At 41.3% G+C, this 13,127-nt stretch overlaps 2 protein-coding genes across 2 annotated transcripts in view; one reads left to right on the top strand and one right to left on the bottom strand.

Annotated features, from left to right (window-relative positions):
- Positions 1 to 7,424, bottom strand: part of LOC306859702 (N(G),N(G)-dimethylarginine dimethylaminohydrolase 1-like) — a 74,410-nt gene extending 66,986 nt beyond the window's left edge. Inside the window, exon 1 of the mRNA XM_079400898.1 lies at positions 7,255 to 7,424. The gene's annotated coding sequence lies outside the window, so the exon portion shown is untranslated. The remainder of the gene's footprint in view (positions 1 to 7,254) is intronic.
- A 1,374-nt stretch (positions 7,425 to 8,798) lies between these two features.
- LOC306859173 (CCN family member 1-like) lies at positions 8,799 to 11,360 on the top strand. The gene is made up of 5 exons (XM_079400070.1): positions 8,799 to 8,986; positions 9,261 to 9,471; positions 9,643 to 9,987; positions 10,072 to 10,268; positions 10,370 to 11,360. The coding sequence occupies exons 1-5, from the start codon at positions 8,939 to 8,941 to the stop codon at positions 10,670 to 10,672; spliced, it is 1,104 nt and encodes a 367-aa protein (XP_079256196.1). The 5' UTR covers positions 8,799 to 8,938; the 3' UTR covers positions 10,673 to 11,360.
- Positions 11,361 to 13,127: the final 1,767 nt, after the last annotated feature.

Below are 13,127 nucleotides of genomic sequence, written 5' to 3'. Positions count from 1 at the left end.
AAACACTGTAGTCCTTATATAGCCACTTAAACCCACAGGAAATTCCTGAGGGAACCCATGGAGAACTAACAGACTGACGTCATGACTGAACAGCTCCAGTGCAACGTGTTGCATTCGTTTCAATCATTAGTGTCACATCTATAGCAACTGACACACTGCCACCGACCGCCCCAAAACTAAACCGTCAGACCTTTGAAATATCCACTGCACAAAAATACAATCTAAAAATAGTCAACTGTGAAACCAATTTGATTCAGCTATAACCCAGCTAACAAAAATATATATTTTTTAAAACAATGTTTTGCTAATGTAATGGAAACATTATTTCTGAATGTCCAGTTTTTTTCTCGGAACATTCCATTTTTTTTTTTTTCATTTTGGGAAGGGGAATGTTACTTTTGACTGTTCTCTGAACGTTCTGAAACATTTAAAAACTAAAACATTTCAAACTAAAACATTCCATGAATAACTTTTTTTTTGTGCTTAAGTTTTTAGAACTAAGACCCGGTAACTTTGAACGAACGTTCTATTAAGGTTACTGGAAGAACGTTGGGAGAACCTTAGCCACAGTTCTGAGAACAGCTAACAGAAGACAGTTTTGTTCTGTGTCAGTGCGGTCCAATCTATAATATTAAGTATTTAATATTAAATATTATCCTTTAACATCCATCAAACCTTTCCATTGCACTAGTGGAAAATGATTCTTCAGATGATCAAAATATTCTTCATGTACACCGAGCCCAAAATGATTCTTTTATTGCATTGTTGTGACAACTCCCATTTGGAACCTTTATTTTTAAGAGCATATTGATATGGGATGTGAATTGTTTTTTACGCATGAGGAACTCTCCATTTTTAGAAAGAATTTTAGAGCTGTTTGTGCGCACGGCTGGAATTCCTCTTTCTATGGACATTCCTCAGTCTTTCCATCTTTCCGTCGAGCGCGGCTGGAATCGTTCTCTAGACATCCTTGAGTACATTCCTGCACACCCCAGGAACAAAGTTTGTCTTTTCTTGTTCCAAATACACTCAATTATCCAGACCGGTCTAAACATTCCCGGAGCCCCACATTCCATCCTTTCATTCCGTGCCCCCCTTCCCTCCCTGAGCTCCGTTTTTCCATTCCTCCGGCTTTCCCCTCGGAGAGGAAATATGCGGGCTGAGGAAAGGCGAGCGGGTCCTAGCGCACCTGGCGCGCAGCTTGGAGGGCCGTAAAAGATGAATGAACTTTGAGCTTCAAAGACCTTTTGGAACTGGTTTTCGGGGGCTAAACGCATTCTATAGCAGGCTCTCTGCGTGAACATTATACAACATCCGCTGAGATGAACCTCTGCACCATAATCCAACCCTTACTGCTCCAGAACACCTCTGAAATGTAGTTTACATTTATTGTTCTTTACTTTTATTCATTTAGCAGACCTATTACGCCCCTTTTCCCAAGATGTAATATAAGTCTCAAGTGTCCCCAGAATGTGTCTGTGAAGTTTCCGCTCAAAATACCCCACAGATCATTTATTATATCATTTTGAAAAAGCCTATTTTGAGTGGAAGAAACGCTGTTTTCATGCATGTGTCTTTAAATGCAAATGAGCTGCTGTTCCCCACCCTCTTTGGCAGAATAGGGCTGTGCCTTTACAGCTCATACCTCAGGTACTCCGCTAAAAACATCTGTTTGGTTTTGATGATTGCACTAAAATTGTAAGTTTTAAAGCCATATTAGTTTAAACTTCTGATACATGATTTTCTGAGTGCACACATCTGAAGCACGTGCACAGAAAGCAGCTGTCACATGCATGTGAGAACTACACTAAGTTCTCTTTCATGTCTTATTGCGCTTAAACTGTCAAATACACACAAGTTACAAAAACACAGTCGGTTATGTCTGTGAAAGAAATCACATGTTTATATTAGATCTGTGTATTAAGTGACAGCAGCATAATATTGTAACTATAGTGCTGTCTATGCTGTTCATTTATTTTTTTATTCATCCTTTATGAATAAAAGTGTAAAGGAATGTGGTCAACTATATTCTTTTTTATAAATCTGAAAACTTTTGTGAGTATGCAAAATCTAGCTTTTGTTTGGCACATCACATTTTACGGATTCTGTGATCGGCTTGCTCTGAGACACTGCTAATGATTTATAGGTCTTATGCTGTCTAGGTAGGCAGCTCACTAGGTTTTGGTACAGTGCTAAGAATTTACTATGGTATCTATAGTTTACAAAAACAATATTGTTAGCTACGTTATTGTTGTTACTGTAAAATCACAATTAAAAAAAGTGTATTCAACCAGCTCTTCAACATGATCTCACTATCAGCTCTATGTGGCTTTATTAGGTCATACGGACGTTTAACTGGAGCATGTGAATTCATTACTTCATCCTGAAATGAATCTCAGCATCTTCTCTCTTGTATTTATCACACAAATCAAACGCTCCAGAATCCCAGACTGTAAACAGATCAGCTCCCACAGGATAAACACTTTCTCCGTACAGTCGGAGGAAGCACATGTCATGGCTAAAATATTTATCCGGGAGCAGCTGTGTAGACTGTAAAACTTCAGCATGAAGGGAAAATTCCACTCATTGGGATTTATTCTTAAGCATTATTATTAACTAGGATAAATAAATGACATCTACTTGAAGACAGGAGATGCTTTTCTGAAAACCAGACTTACAATTTCTGCCTTTCACCCTGACAACCACATAGCAACACCCTAACAACCATTCAGAACTCCTTAGCAACCACATAGCAACAGTCTAGTAACCACTCAGTGCATCAGAGAATCATTGCAGATCGTTTTAACATTTTAGAGCCTCTTACCAACCATCTAGCAACCAATCAGAACACCCTAGCATTGGAGTAGATACTTTTAGCATTTTTGAACCCCTTAGCAACAGCCTAGTAATCACACAGAACAACCTAGCATCATAGAAGATAGATTTAGCATTTCAGAACCCCTTAGCAACCACCTAGCAATGATCTAGTAAGCAACCAGTACATCAAAGCATCATAATAGATCATTTTAACATTTCAGAACCCCTTAGCCAACACCTAGCAATGGTCTAGTAACCAACCAGAACATCCTAGCATAGGAATAGATACTTGTAGCATTTTTGAACCCTTTAGCAACCACCTAGCAACATCCTAGTAACCACCCAGTGTATCAGAGCACCATAGCAGATAGGTTTATCATTTCTGCACCCATTAGCAATGGTCTAGTAACTCATCCGAACACCCTAGAATCAGAGTAGATGGTTTTAAGATTTCAGAAGCCCTTAGCGACCCCTAGCAATGACCTAGTAACCACCCAGTGCATCATAGCATCATATCAGATAGCTTTCAGAACCCCTTAGCAAACCATTGCCGTATAGCCAACTAGCAATTAAATAGTCTAAATCAAGCAATCATATGACTGACAAACGGCAGGCCTATTTTTGCAGTTTTTCTATTAAAAATTACAGTCTCGGGAGAAAGGGCGCAGTGGCATTTGTGTGATTTGAGTAGCAGTTCATTCACAGGAAATAACATTTCATAGTCTCAGTGAACTATGACAGGAAAAGCCACTGAGCGAACAAGGGCCGAATACCTGGATAACTTCTCTTTGATATTACTCTGGCAGGATGGGATGAATCACACCACTTCCTATGGTAAAATAAGCACAAGCAGAGTTGCCGCTCATCTGTAGAGCTTTACATAATGAAGAAATATGGACACGGCCCAACTCTCCTTTAAGGGGGGTGGGATCGGAGGAGTCATGCACTCGTAATCAATAGCTGCTGCCAAAGCCCTGGAAGAAAGTGAAGCCCAGTGGAAAATATTATGTTTACCATTACAACATGGCAGACACAAATGAAAAACGCTCTTGTAATGGTTCCTGGATGTGTAATTCCAGAATAGAAAAATGAGGGGTGACTCCACTTGAACACAATGACAGCACTGTTTCCTAAAAGCCCCGCGCCCCTCTCGTCAGGAGACATGGAGAACGCTTTCCGAACGGCATGTGCAGGAACAGATGCCAAGGCTTCGTGAGCTCATTTTCTACAGTCACTCTCTCCAGGGGAGACTCTTCAGCTGACCTTGATCGCTCGCACGGGGAAAAGCAGAATGTTGACTACTACTGAGAAAATAAAGACTTATACCACTTAACATGCAGTGGCCCCAATATGTAAGCCCTTAGTAACCAGTAACCATTTAGCATCATCATAGTAGAGGAACATCCTAGCACAGGGGTAGGCAACGTCGGTCCTGGAGTGCCGATGTCCTGCAGAGTTTAGCTCCAACCCTGAAAAAAACTCACCTGCCTGTAGCCCTAGTAATTCTGAAGACCTTGATTAGCTTGGCCTGGGGGCTGTTTCATAAAACTAGTTTACCAAATAAGCCAGACTTATTTCAGTAATTCTGACTTATTTTCACTTGATTTGGTTTCCAAAAGCAAAATTACCATAGCTCAAGCTCAGTCACTGTGGCAACTTATGCTGGGAAACTAACCTGGTCAGGAGCAGGCTAACTGTCCGGCTAAGCTGAGCTCCTCTAACTCTGACCAATAGGAACGCATCCATATTACCTCTACTACGACTCTCTCACATACAATCAGTTGGCTTTATTATCAGTCCAAAAATAAAAGTATACAGAAAATACAATAAAAAACAGGCTACAACCAACTGTATTTAATGTATTGTGCCCAACATGTAGGCTAATGACCTTTTTTAAGATATGTGAAAACATTTTAACACAGTTGCTACTTGTGCATTCAGTTGATCAGCAGTTTCTAGCCATGCAGCCTTTCTCTCTGATTTTATGACATGTACCTATGTATACTTTTTATGGTTATTAGATCATTAAAACATTACAATCTAAAATTGCTCTTTAAAGTATTAAAGCATTAAAAACACGAAATCAAAAGTTAAAATCACGGAATTAAAAATGAAAATAAAAATAGAAATCAGACTACATTTTAACTGATAAGAGGAACACACATTTAACTAATTTGAGCTAGTATATGGCTGTATTAGCCCGATTACATTTGATTTATAGTTACTGCTATCATAAAAATACACTCATATGTAGGATTAAAATTCCACATTTAATGTCCAACAACAAACATTTTTGCAGAATGTATATTTTATTCAGAATTCTTGCGCTATTATTCTATTCTGCTCCGTCTGTGTAGTGCGCGCAAGACTCGCACACTCCTGACAGCAAAATGGATATATTTGCATGACTTTAGTCCCGAATGATTTGTTAGGTTATTTCAAGTCAGGCTTTGGAATTTAATCCCCTCTTTTCTTAGCGTCTTTTATAAAACAGGCCCCAGGTGTGTTTGATTAGGGTTGGAGCTAAACTCTACAGGACAGCATCATACAGTAGCAGTTAATTTTCCAGCCTTTCAGAACCCCATAGCAACCACCTAGTAACGGCCTGGGAACCACCCTAGCAACAACCTAGTAACCACATTTTCAATGGCCTTAGAACACAACACCCTAGCAATGGCCTAGTAACCACCCAGACCACCCTAGCATCATAGCAGTTAGCAACCACCTAGCAATGGCATAGTAACCACCCAAAGCACTATAGCAATTGCCTAGTAACCACCCAGAACACCCAAGCAACAGCATAGTAACCACACTGACCACCCTAGCAACAGTCTAGCAACCACCAAGAACACCCTAGCAATGGCCTAGTAACCAACATAGCACCTTAGCATCATAGCAGTTAGTTTTGTAGGCTTTCAGAACCCCTTAGCAACCACCTAGTAATGGCCTACTAACCACCCTGACCACCCTAGCAACAGCCTAGTAACCACCTAGAACACCCTAGAAACTGCCTAATAACTACCAGAACACCCTAGCCTAGCACTAGCCTAGAAACAACCCAGTCCACCCTAGCAACAGTCTAGCCACCACCCAGAACACCCTAGCAATGCCCTAGTAACCAGCCAGAACTCCCTAGCCTAGCACTAGCCTAGTAACAACCCAGTCCACCCTATCAACAGTCTAGCCACCACCCAGAACACCCTACCAATGGCCTAACAACCACCAGAACACCCTAGCAACGCCCTAGTAACCACCCAGAACTTCTTAGCAGTGGCAAAAGCAGTATTTGAACACTTAAAGAATGCTACACATAAAAACTCACGACTACCTAATGGATATCACTGAAACAAACTCACTACAAAATGAAAACAAATCAGGGAAGCAGCTCAGCTTTCAGTAGCCAATCAGAAACAGTCTCTGTCTGTCAATCATTTTTTGTCATGTAGGTTTGTCATTTTTTGTCACGAGCATAATTTACAAGTACAACATTCCAGCACAACAATTTTATCATTTCAAAACAAACAAAGGTATTTAAATGATAAAACAATAGCAATAAAACTGATAGCTTAAACGCTAAATTCTGATTAGATACTGGTAAACCAAGCAGTTGGGGTTTTAAACCCATTTGGCTATAAAAGCATCTTTGACTAATGGCAGCCATGTATTCTGGCAGAGCAGAATTATTTGCTGTCACAGCTCAGGATAGTCACAGGCGAAGGGTTTGGGAACGCTTGCATTCTTGTGGTGCCATCAGCCAATCTGCATTATCATGATGTCATTTTTCATCATCTACACCCCAGATGATTAGCTCAGACACATACATGTTCATGAACAAATATGGCAGGTTTACACATCATCAGCTGTTAGTCAATGCATCTTAAACTGCTAGCAGCGTTTGGAACGTCCTAACTGGTTTCTGCCTGGACATTCACAAGGAAAACACAACCATTTTTTCAATACAAACCAGCTTAGATGGTCCGGGATGGTCTACAAGCCAAAGACCCAACTAACATGTTCCAAAACACAAGTTCTATCCAGTTCTAAAACTGAATTTTCCAGCACTACTAATTCAAAATGACTTAATTCAAATATTAGTATAAATAAATGAAATTATTTATTGGCTATTGATGTTTACTATAGTAAAATCACATAATCAAGTCATGGTATAGACTACAGATCAATGACACAGTACAGCGCATCACCATCTAGTGTCGCAATATGGGAAAAATAAACTGAAACCAAATTAACCACAGGGTTTCAGAACAGCTCAGGATCTCACTGAACCGATCAGAAACATCTTCATACACAACTTACCTGACTGACCAGAAGAAAATACGAGTGCCACCCTGATTTGTTTGATTGCACACATGCAAACCAGGCTAAAGAATACTGTCGCTACAAATAAACGGTCCATAAAGATGTAAAGGTAAAACAAACCTGAGCTATGACACATCTCCAAAAGTCCTCAATCCATGTGGCGAACGTTCTTCATCAGGACATCTCAGTGTCCAGGCGCTTCTGCTCTCTGCGAGTCTGTGGAAAGAACTATTCAGTGCTGTCAGGACAATATTGTACATTCCCTTACTCTCACAGTCAGTTTGGTTTGTGTGTATCCAAGGACTTCTAATCTCTGAATTTCAGTGGAATGCCACTTATTTGGAATCTCAGACAAAAACAGTGCTCTTTTTTTCTTTTTTTTAAACATCTCATATGGAAAACTGGATGCCTGTTGCATTTTTTCTTGCACTATGTGATGGACAGACTGCATGAATATTAAATTAGCTGGAGGAATTTCCTCTATGGAGAGCGTATTTAGGGATCCTTTAAGCTGTCAGGAATGCTTTGTGGTTGGATAACTCCAGCAGAAATGTTAATAATGCAGGCTACTGCCCAGACCAAATATGGTAATATTGTTACGTCTGGAATCAGGCTCCACATCTGGAATCGCTTAGAGCTGTTGAGTCAAGAGAGAGGAGCGAGCCGAGCCAAAAATAGAAGCCGTAAAGTTTGAGTTTAGAACGTCTCTAAACGCGCACATAATACTGCTTTAAGGTGAATGATGGCATAAAGGCTTTTCAAACAGTTCTAACTCTAAGTTTGAGTGTTAGAAAATGGATAAAATTCCCCAAAGCGCATATCTGATCTGGATAAGCGAACGCGCGCTTAATAATTTATGATTGACGCGCTCTGAATGAACGCCATTAATAGACCCCTGGGGGCCACGACATATTTCAATGCCGAGTAATCGCGCTAATCTTTGACATGACGTTACCCAAAACAAAATGGTTATTAAGCATTATGTCGTTGACATAATACTTAAACGAACCCAAGTATATGATTCTAACAATTACTTTATTGTGAGAACGCGTTAAATAAAAGAACGCGAATATAATTTCACGTTCGGAATAACTATTAGGATCGATATAAAATATCATTATTCATCACTTATTATAGACTTAGGCTACAAGGTACACATAGCATATCAAATAAACCTTTAACGTTTTATTTAAAGCATATTTAGCATATACAATGGTTTAGAAAGGAGCGAACCTCAACCACAAAACATAACAGGAATTATAAAATATCAATACAACTGCATCTACCTGACTCCAAAATACTAAAAATAGCAGAAGCTTCTTTCCACGCTGGAATATGTTATTAGAACGTTCTATATAGCCTAGATAAATAATAGTTATGGTTTCAAGAATTAAAGTATTAACTTTATGCAAACGCAAAAAGGAAACGTGGAGAGCAGAGACAGGGAGAGAGAAATATAGAGGGGGGAAACAGTAAAAAATGTGTTCAGTGAGAGGGGAAAATTCATTTAAGACAGAAAAAAAGAAAGTTAGACAGGGTGGTGCTTAGCTCGGATGGAAAACGCGCCAAGAAACATTCCTCGCATAGCTTCGAAACAGTTCAGCGATGTTGACGTCAGGGCTCCACTACAGTATAAAAGAGGAGCGGAGCGCGTCTTCACTCTCAGAGCTCTGCGCCTTCAGACGCACCAAAACAAACCGAGAACGCGACGCATCTGCGGGAGACAGCGCAACGCGCAAACGAGGACTTAAACCGAGGAATTGTTCGTTTGATTCAACAATCTACAATACACAGAGAAGCGAAGATGTTTGCTTGGGCTGTTATCGTCATCCTTATTGCGCACTTTAATGTGGTAAGCTACTTTTATTACTCATATGCTTTTTATATAAGGTGTGTTTGATGACTTAGAATACAGAATTTACCGGACGAATGGATTATTGATCATTTAGGGGGCGTTTACACCGGAGGATTAGTTTTTGAAGGCACACAGTTTGAACGCTGTATTATACAACAGACACTTAGGTGCTTGATCAGAGTTTTATTTCCACTGGCTTTTTCTTAAATTTCTACATTTACTTTTATCTTTGTTATAAATGTCACTAAAGACTCCTGGTTTTTCTGCTCAGGTGTTCTCCAGCTGCCCAGCATGCTCATGCCCGCTAGAGCCTCCCAAATGCGCGCCTGGAGTCAGTCTGGTCTCAGACGGCTGCGGCTGCTGCAAAGTGTGTGCCAGACAGCTGAATGAAGACTGCAGTAAGACAGAGCCGTGTGACCACACCAAAGGGCTGGAGTGCAACTTCGGGGCCATCCATGTGGCTACCAGAGGCATCTGCCGAGGTATGTTTCTCATTACTTTGTAAAAGACACCGAATGGAAAGCATGTGTGGATTGGAAGGGGGGCAGGGGGAGTCTTTTTGGAAGAAAAAAAGAAAAATAAGTTGGATGTTTGGAATGCACAAACCTCTGAGGACAGTTAGATTAAAATATACCTTTCATTTTCTCTTACAGCCAAATCCGAGGGCAGACCATGCGAGTACAACAGCAGGATCTACCAGAATGGAGAGAGCTTCCAGCCCAACTGCAAGCACCAGTGCACTTGCATCGACGGGGCAGTAGGCTGCATTCCGTTTTGCCCGCAAGAGCTCTCCCTGCCCACGTTGGGCTGTGCCAACCCCAGGCTGGTCAAAGTGCCAGGCCAGTGCTGCGAGGAATGGGTCTGCGACGATGGGAAGACTAAGGAATCCATCGACAAGCGTTTTGGCAATGACCCTACGGTCGACGACACCGAGAGCGACCTCACCAAAATGAACGAGCTCATCTCCATCGTGGAGGCCGGACTCAAATCCTTGCCTGGTAAGATGAAAGATTCTTTGGCTTAGCATGCATGTGTGATTTGTATACAAGCAGAGTTTTAAATAGCGCTTTGTTTGTTCACAGCATTCCGATCGCAGCCGGAATCCCGCCAGTTTGAGAAGTGCATCGTGCAGACCACGCCCTGGTCCCAATGCTCCAAGACCTGTGGCACTGGAATCTCAACCAGGATAACCAACAACAACAGCGAATGCAAGTTGGTTAAAGAGACCAGGATCTGCGAAGTTCGTCTATGCAGCCAATCACCATACACCAGCCTCAAGGTATGCAACATCCCTGCCAAAACAAACGCATTGTATCATGCTATTTGCATGCATTTGACTTATTTTCCATGCATCTGACTTATCTTGTGTACTCTCAACAGAAGGGAAAGAAATGCAGCCGGACCAAGAAGTCCATGCAGCCAGTGAAGTACACATACGCTGGATGCTCCAGCCTAAAGAAGTACCGCCCCAGGTACTGCGGCTCCTGCGTGGACGGCCGCTGCTGCAGCCCACAGCAGACCCGCACCATCCGCGTCAAGTTCCACTGCGAGGATGGCGAGACCTTCAACAAGAACGTCATGATGATCGAGTCCTGCAAGTGCACCTACAACTGCGCCCATGGCAACGAAGCCACCTACCCCTTCTACAGACTATTCAATGACATCCACAAGTTCAGAGACTGAGCGCCAGCCAGGGAATCCCGCCTCGACCCTTGCGTGACCAGGAGCGCGTCAGGAGCGACGACCAATGGCAGCCCAGCTACGCAATTGGGGGGCCCGTCCGCCGGCCAATCAACTACCATCTCCTGTTGTAACTAGATTCCCACGGAATTACGGACTTACATTACGGGGACTTTGAAGTGCACTGTTTGCTGAGGCCGCGTCAGCGTTTCGAAAAGGCTCGCTCCACAATGGAGCGCTACGTTTTATAGCTTCGTTATGGAGCAACCTGTAAACATGTAAAGATGCAGTTGTTAATATTATAATTCCTGATGTATATCTTGATGTCTAAATACAAAACATGACCCAAACTGTAGACTTGTATGTGTGTATATTCCCAATTGTAGATATGCACATGCAAAACGTACAACTGGCAGACTATGAACCTGGTCAAGGTTGAGTTTGTCCACGTAACACTCCCTCCTAATGCGGGTGAATGCATCCTCATTGTTTGGCAGCTAGAGAAATCCAACTCCACATAATGATTAACAACAGACTTTAAAGGTTGAATGAATGTTTTATTATTGTTATTAATATTATTTATCGCAAATGTAGCTCTTTTATTTGAACGATGTCATACTGGAATAAAGTGTAAAAATGATCTATGATCTAATTTTATGTTACAAATAAAAGATTTATTTATGAACTAATCACCTTGTGTTGCGTTCTTGAATGTTGACAACAGTGCCAAAAGCACAGGTCATGAGACACAATCTTTCAGAATTGAGGGCTGGTTATATAACAGCAGTTCTGGAAGTTTCTCTCCCTCTCTCGCTTCTCTCTGTTGAATGGAATGCTACTGAGGAACCATAAGACTTGACTTGCTTCCTACAATAAAACCTGAGCCGCTCGTTCATTTAGTTCCTTCAAGAAAACAATTAAGAGACCCAGCAATAGCAGAGAGCATGGAGCTGTGCCCGGAATCTTGAGTGCTTTTCCAAACTGATCTCCAGTCGATGTTTACAGGAGTTTTCAGAGCATAAAGCACAGAACTAAAACATCAGGAATCACAGGGGAGACCAGGAGGTCTTTATGGGGCGTAATGTTTTGTTAGACAACTTCTCACCAAATGATCTGTTTACTTGTAGCACATGCACATTGGTTTAATGAATATCAATCTTATCTTCGATCGTAGACCTTTAGCTCCACAATCACGCATTATGAAGACCAGATCTGCAGGGCATCTGTCCATCTTCCCTGTCTCTGACCCCTACTTCAGCTGCAATGATATATCTCCCGTGAGGTTTGATCCAGGTGAAGGAAATCCAGCTGAGGAATGCAGACGCGCTGATGGTCGGCAGATGTTGGAAAATATTTGGAAGCAGCTTGTTCGGTTTGGGCCATCCTGCTAAAAATATGCCACTTCTGAAAGAACAGAGATCCTGCCCTAGAGCAAGTTCAGCTTTATGACATCCCAAAGGATGATGGGAACACATACGGACAGTTATATCACACCACGGAGGCCTTTAAGGCAAAAAAGTTGAAAAAGCGGTTTAGGAGTAGGACAGCGATCCAGATGTTTCCTTGCGGTATGACTCTGCAGACAAAACCAGCAGCAGTTTAGCTTCTAAAATAGACACAAATGAACAACACAGATAACACTGGTATAGTCAAATGAAATGAAAACTGTCAAGTCATTTGAATGGTTTTCCACTAAGCATCATGGATGCAGAGCCATTTGGTATGCTTTTTTATTATTTTGACATCTGATAGGAATGAAACAAACAGCTTCAACAAACCTACATGCACTTTTTGGTGCATTTAAGTCTTTCAGCAGGAACAAAGTGTTGACAGATTGGGTTTTAAGGTCCGTTCATAAGAGAGGGTTAATATGCATCATTTTTCAGTCCTGAGGTTTCTGATCCTCTTCAGTGGTGTTCCTCATTCAAGTTGTACCTGTCCGTCATCTAACTGATGACTCCTAGTGGCCAAATACAGAGCTGCTGCTATATTTTAAAGTGACAGTCCACCCAAAAATGAAAATTATGTCATAATTTACTAATTATGTGTTCTCCTGCTAACACAAAAGAAGACATTTTGAAGAAAGCTAAGGTCCAAAAAACATTGGACCCCACTGACTTTCAATGTATAGCCAAAACATTTTCAAAATATCAATGTTCTGCAGAAAACATGAGGTTTTGATCGAAATAAGTGTGAATAAAACATAGCAGAATGTTCATTTTTGGTGGACTCTCTCTTGAAATATTTCCAAATCAGTGTGAGCCAATAGCAAATTTATATCTTGTAAAGCATCGGTTTGCTAAAAAGGAAAAATGTCAACTATTAATATGAGTGCAAAACTTACTGCCATGAGGCAATATTATCCAAGGATTGTTTTGTGGTTGCTATGGTGTTTTGAGTTGTTTTTAGTGTGTTGCTAGGAGGTTACTAGGGTGTTGATCACTAGTCCAAATCCCCG

The sequence above is a fragment of the Barbus barbus genome (assembly GCF_936440315.1).
Source record: "Barbus barbus genome assembly, chromosome: 40".
NCBI lineage: Eukaryota > Metazoa > Chordata > Actinopteri > Cypriniformes > Cyprinidae > Barbus > Barbus barbus.
Note: the sequence above shows the minus strand (reverse complement) of the source record. Positions and strands in the feature narration are given on the sequence as shown.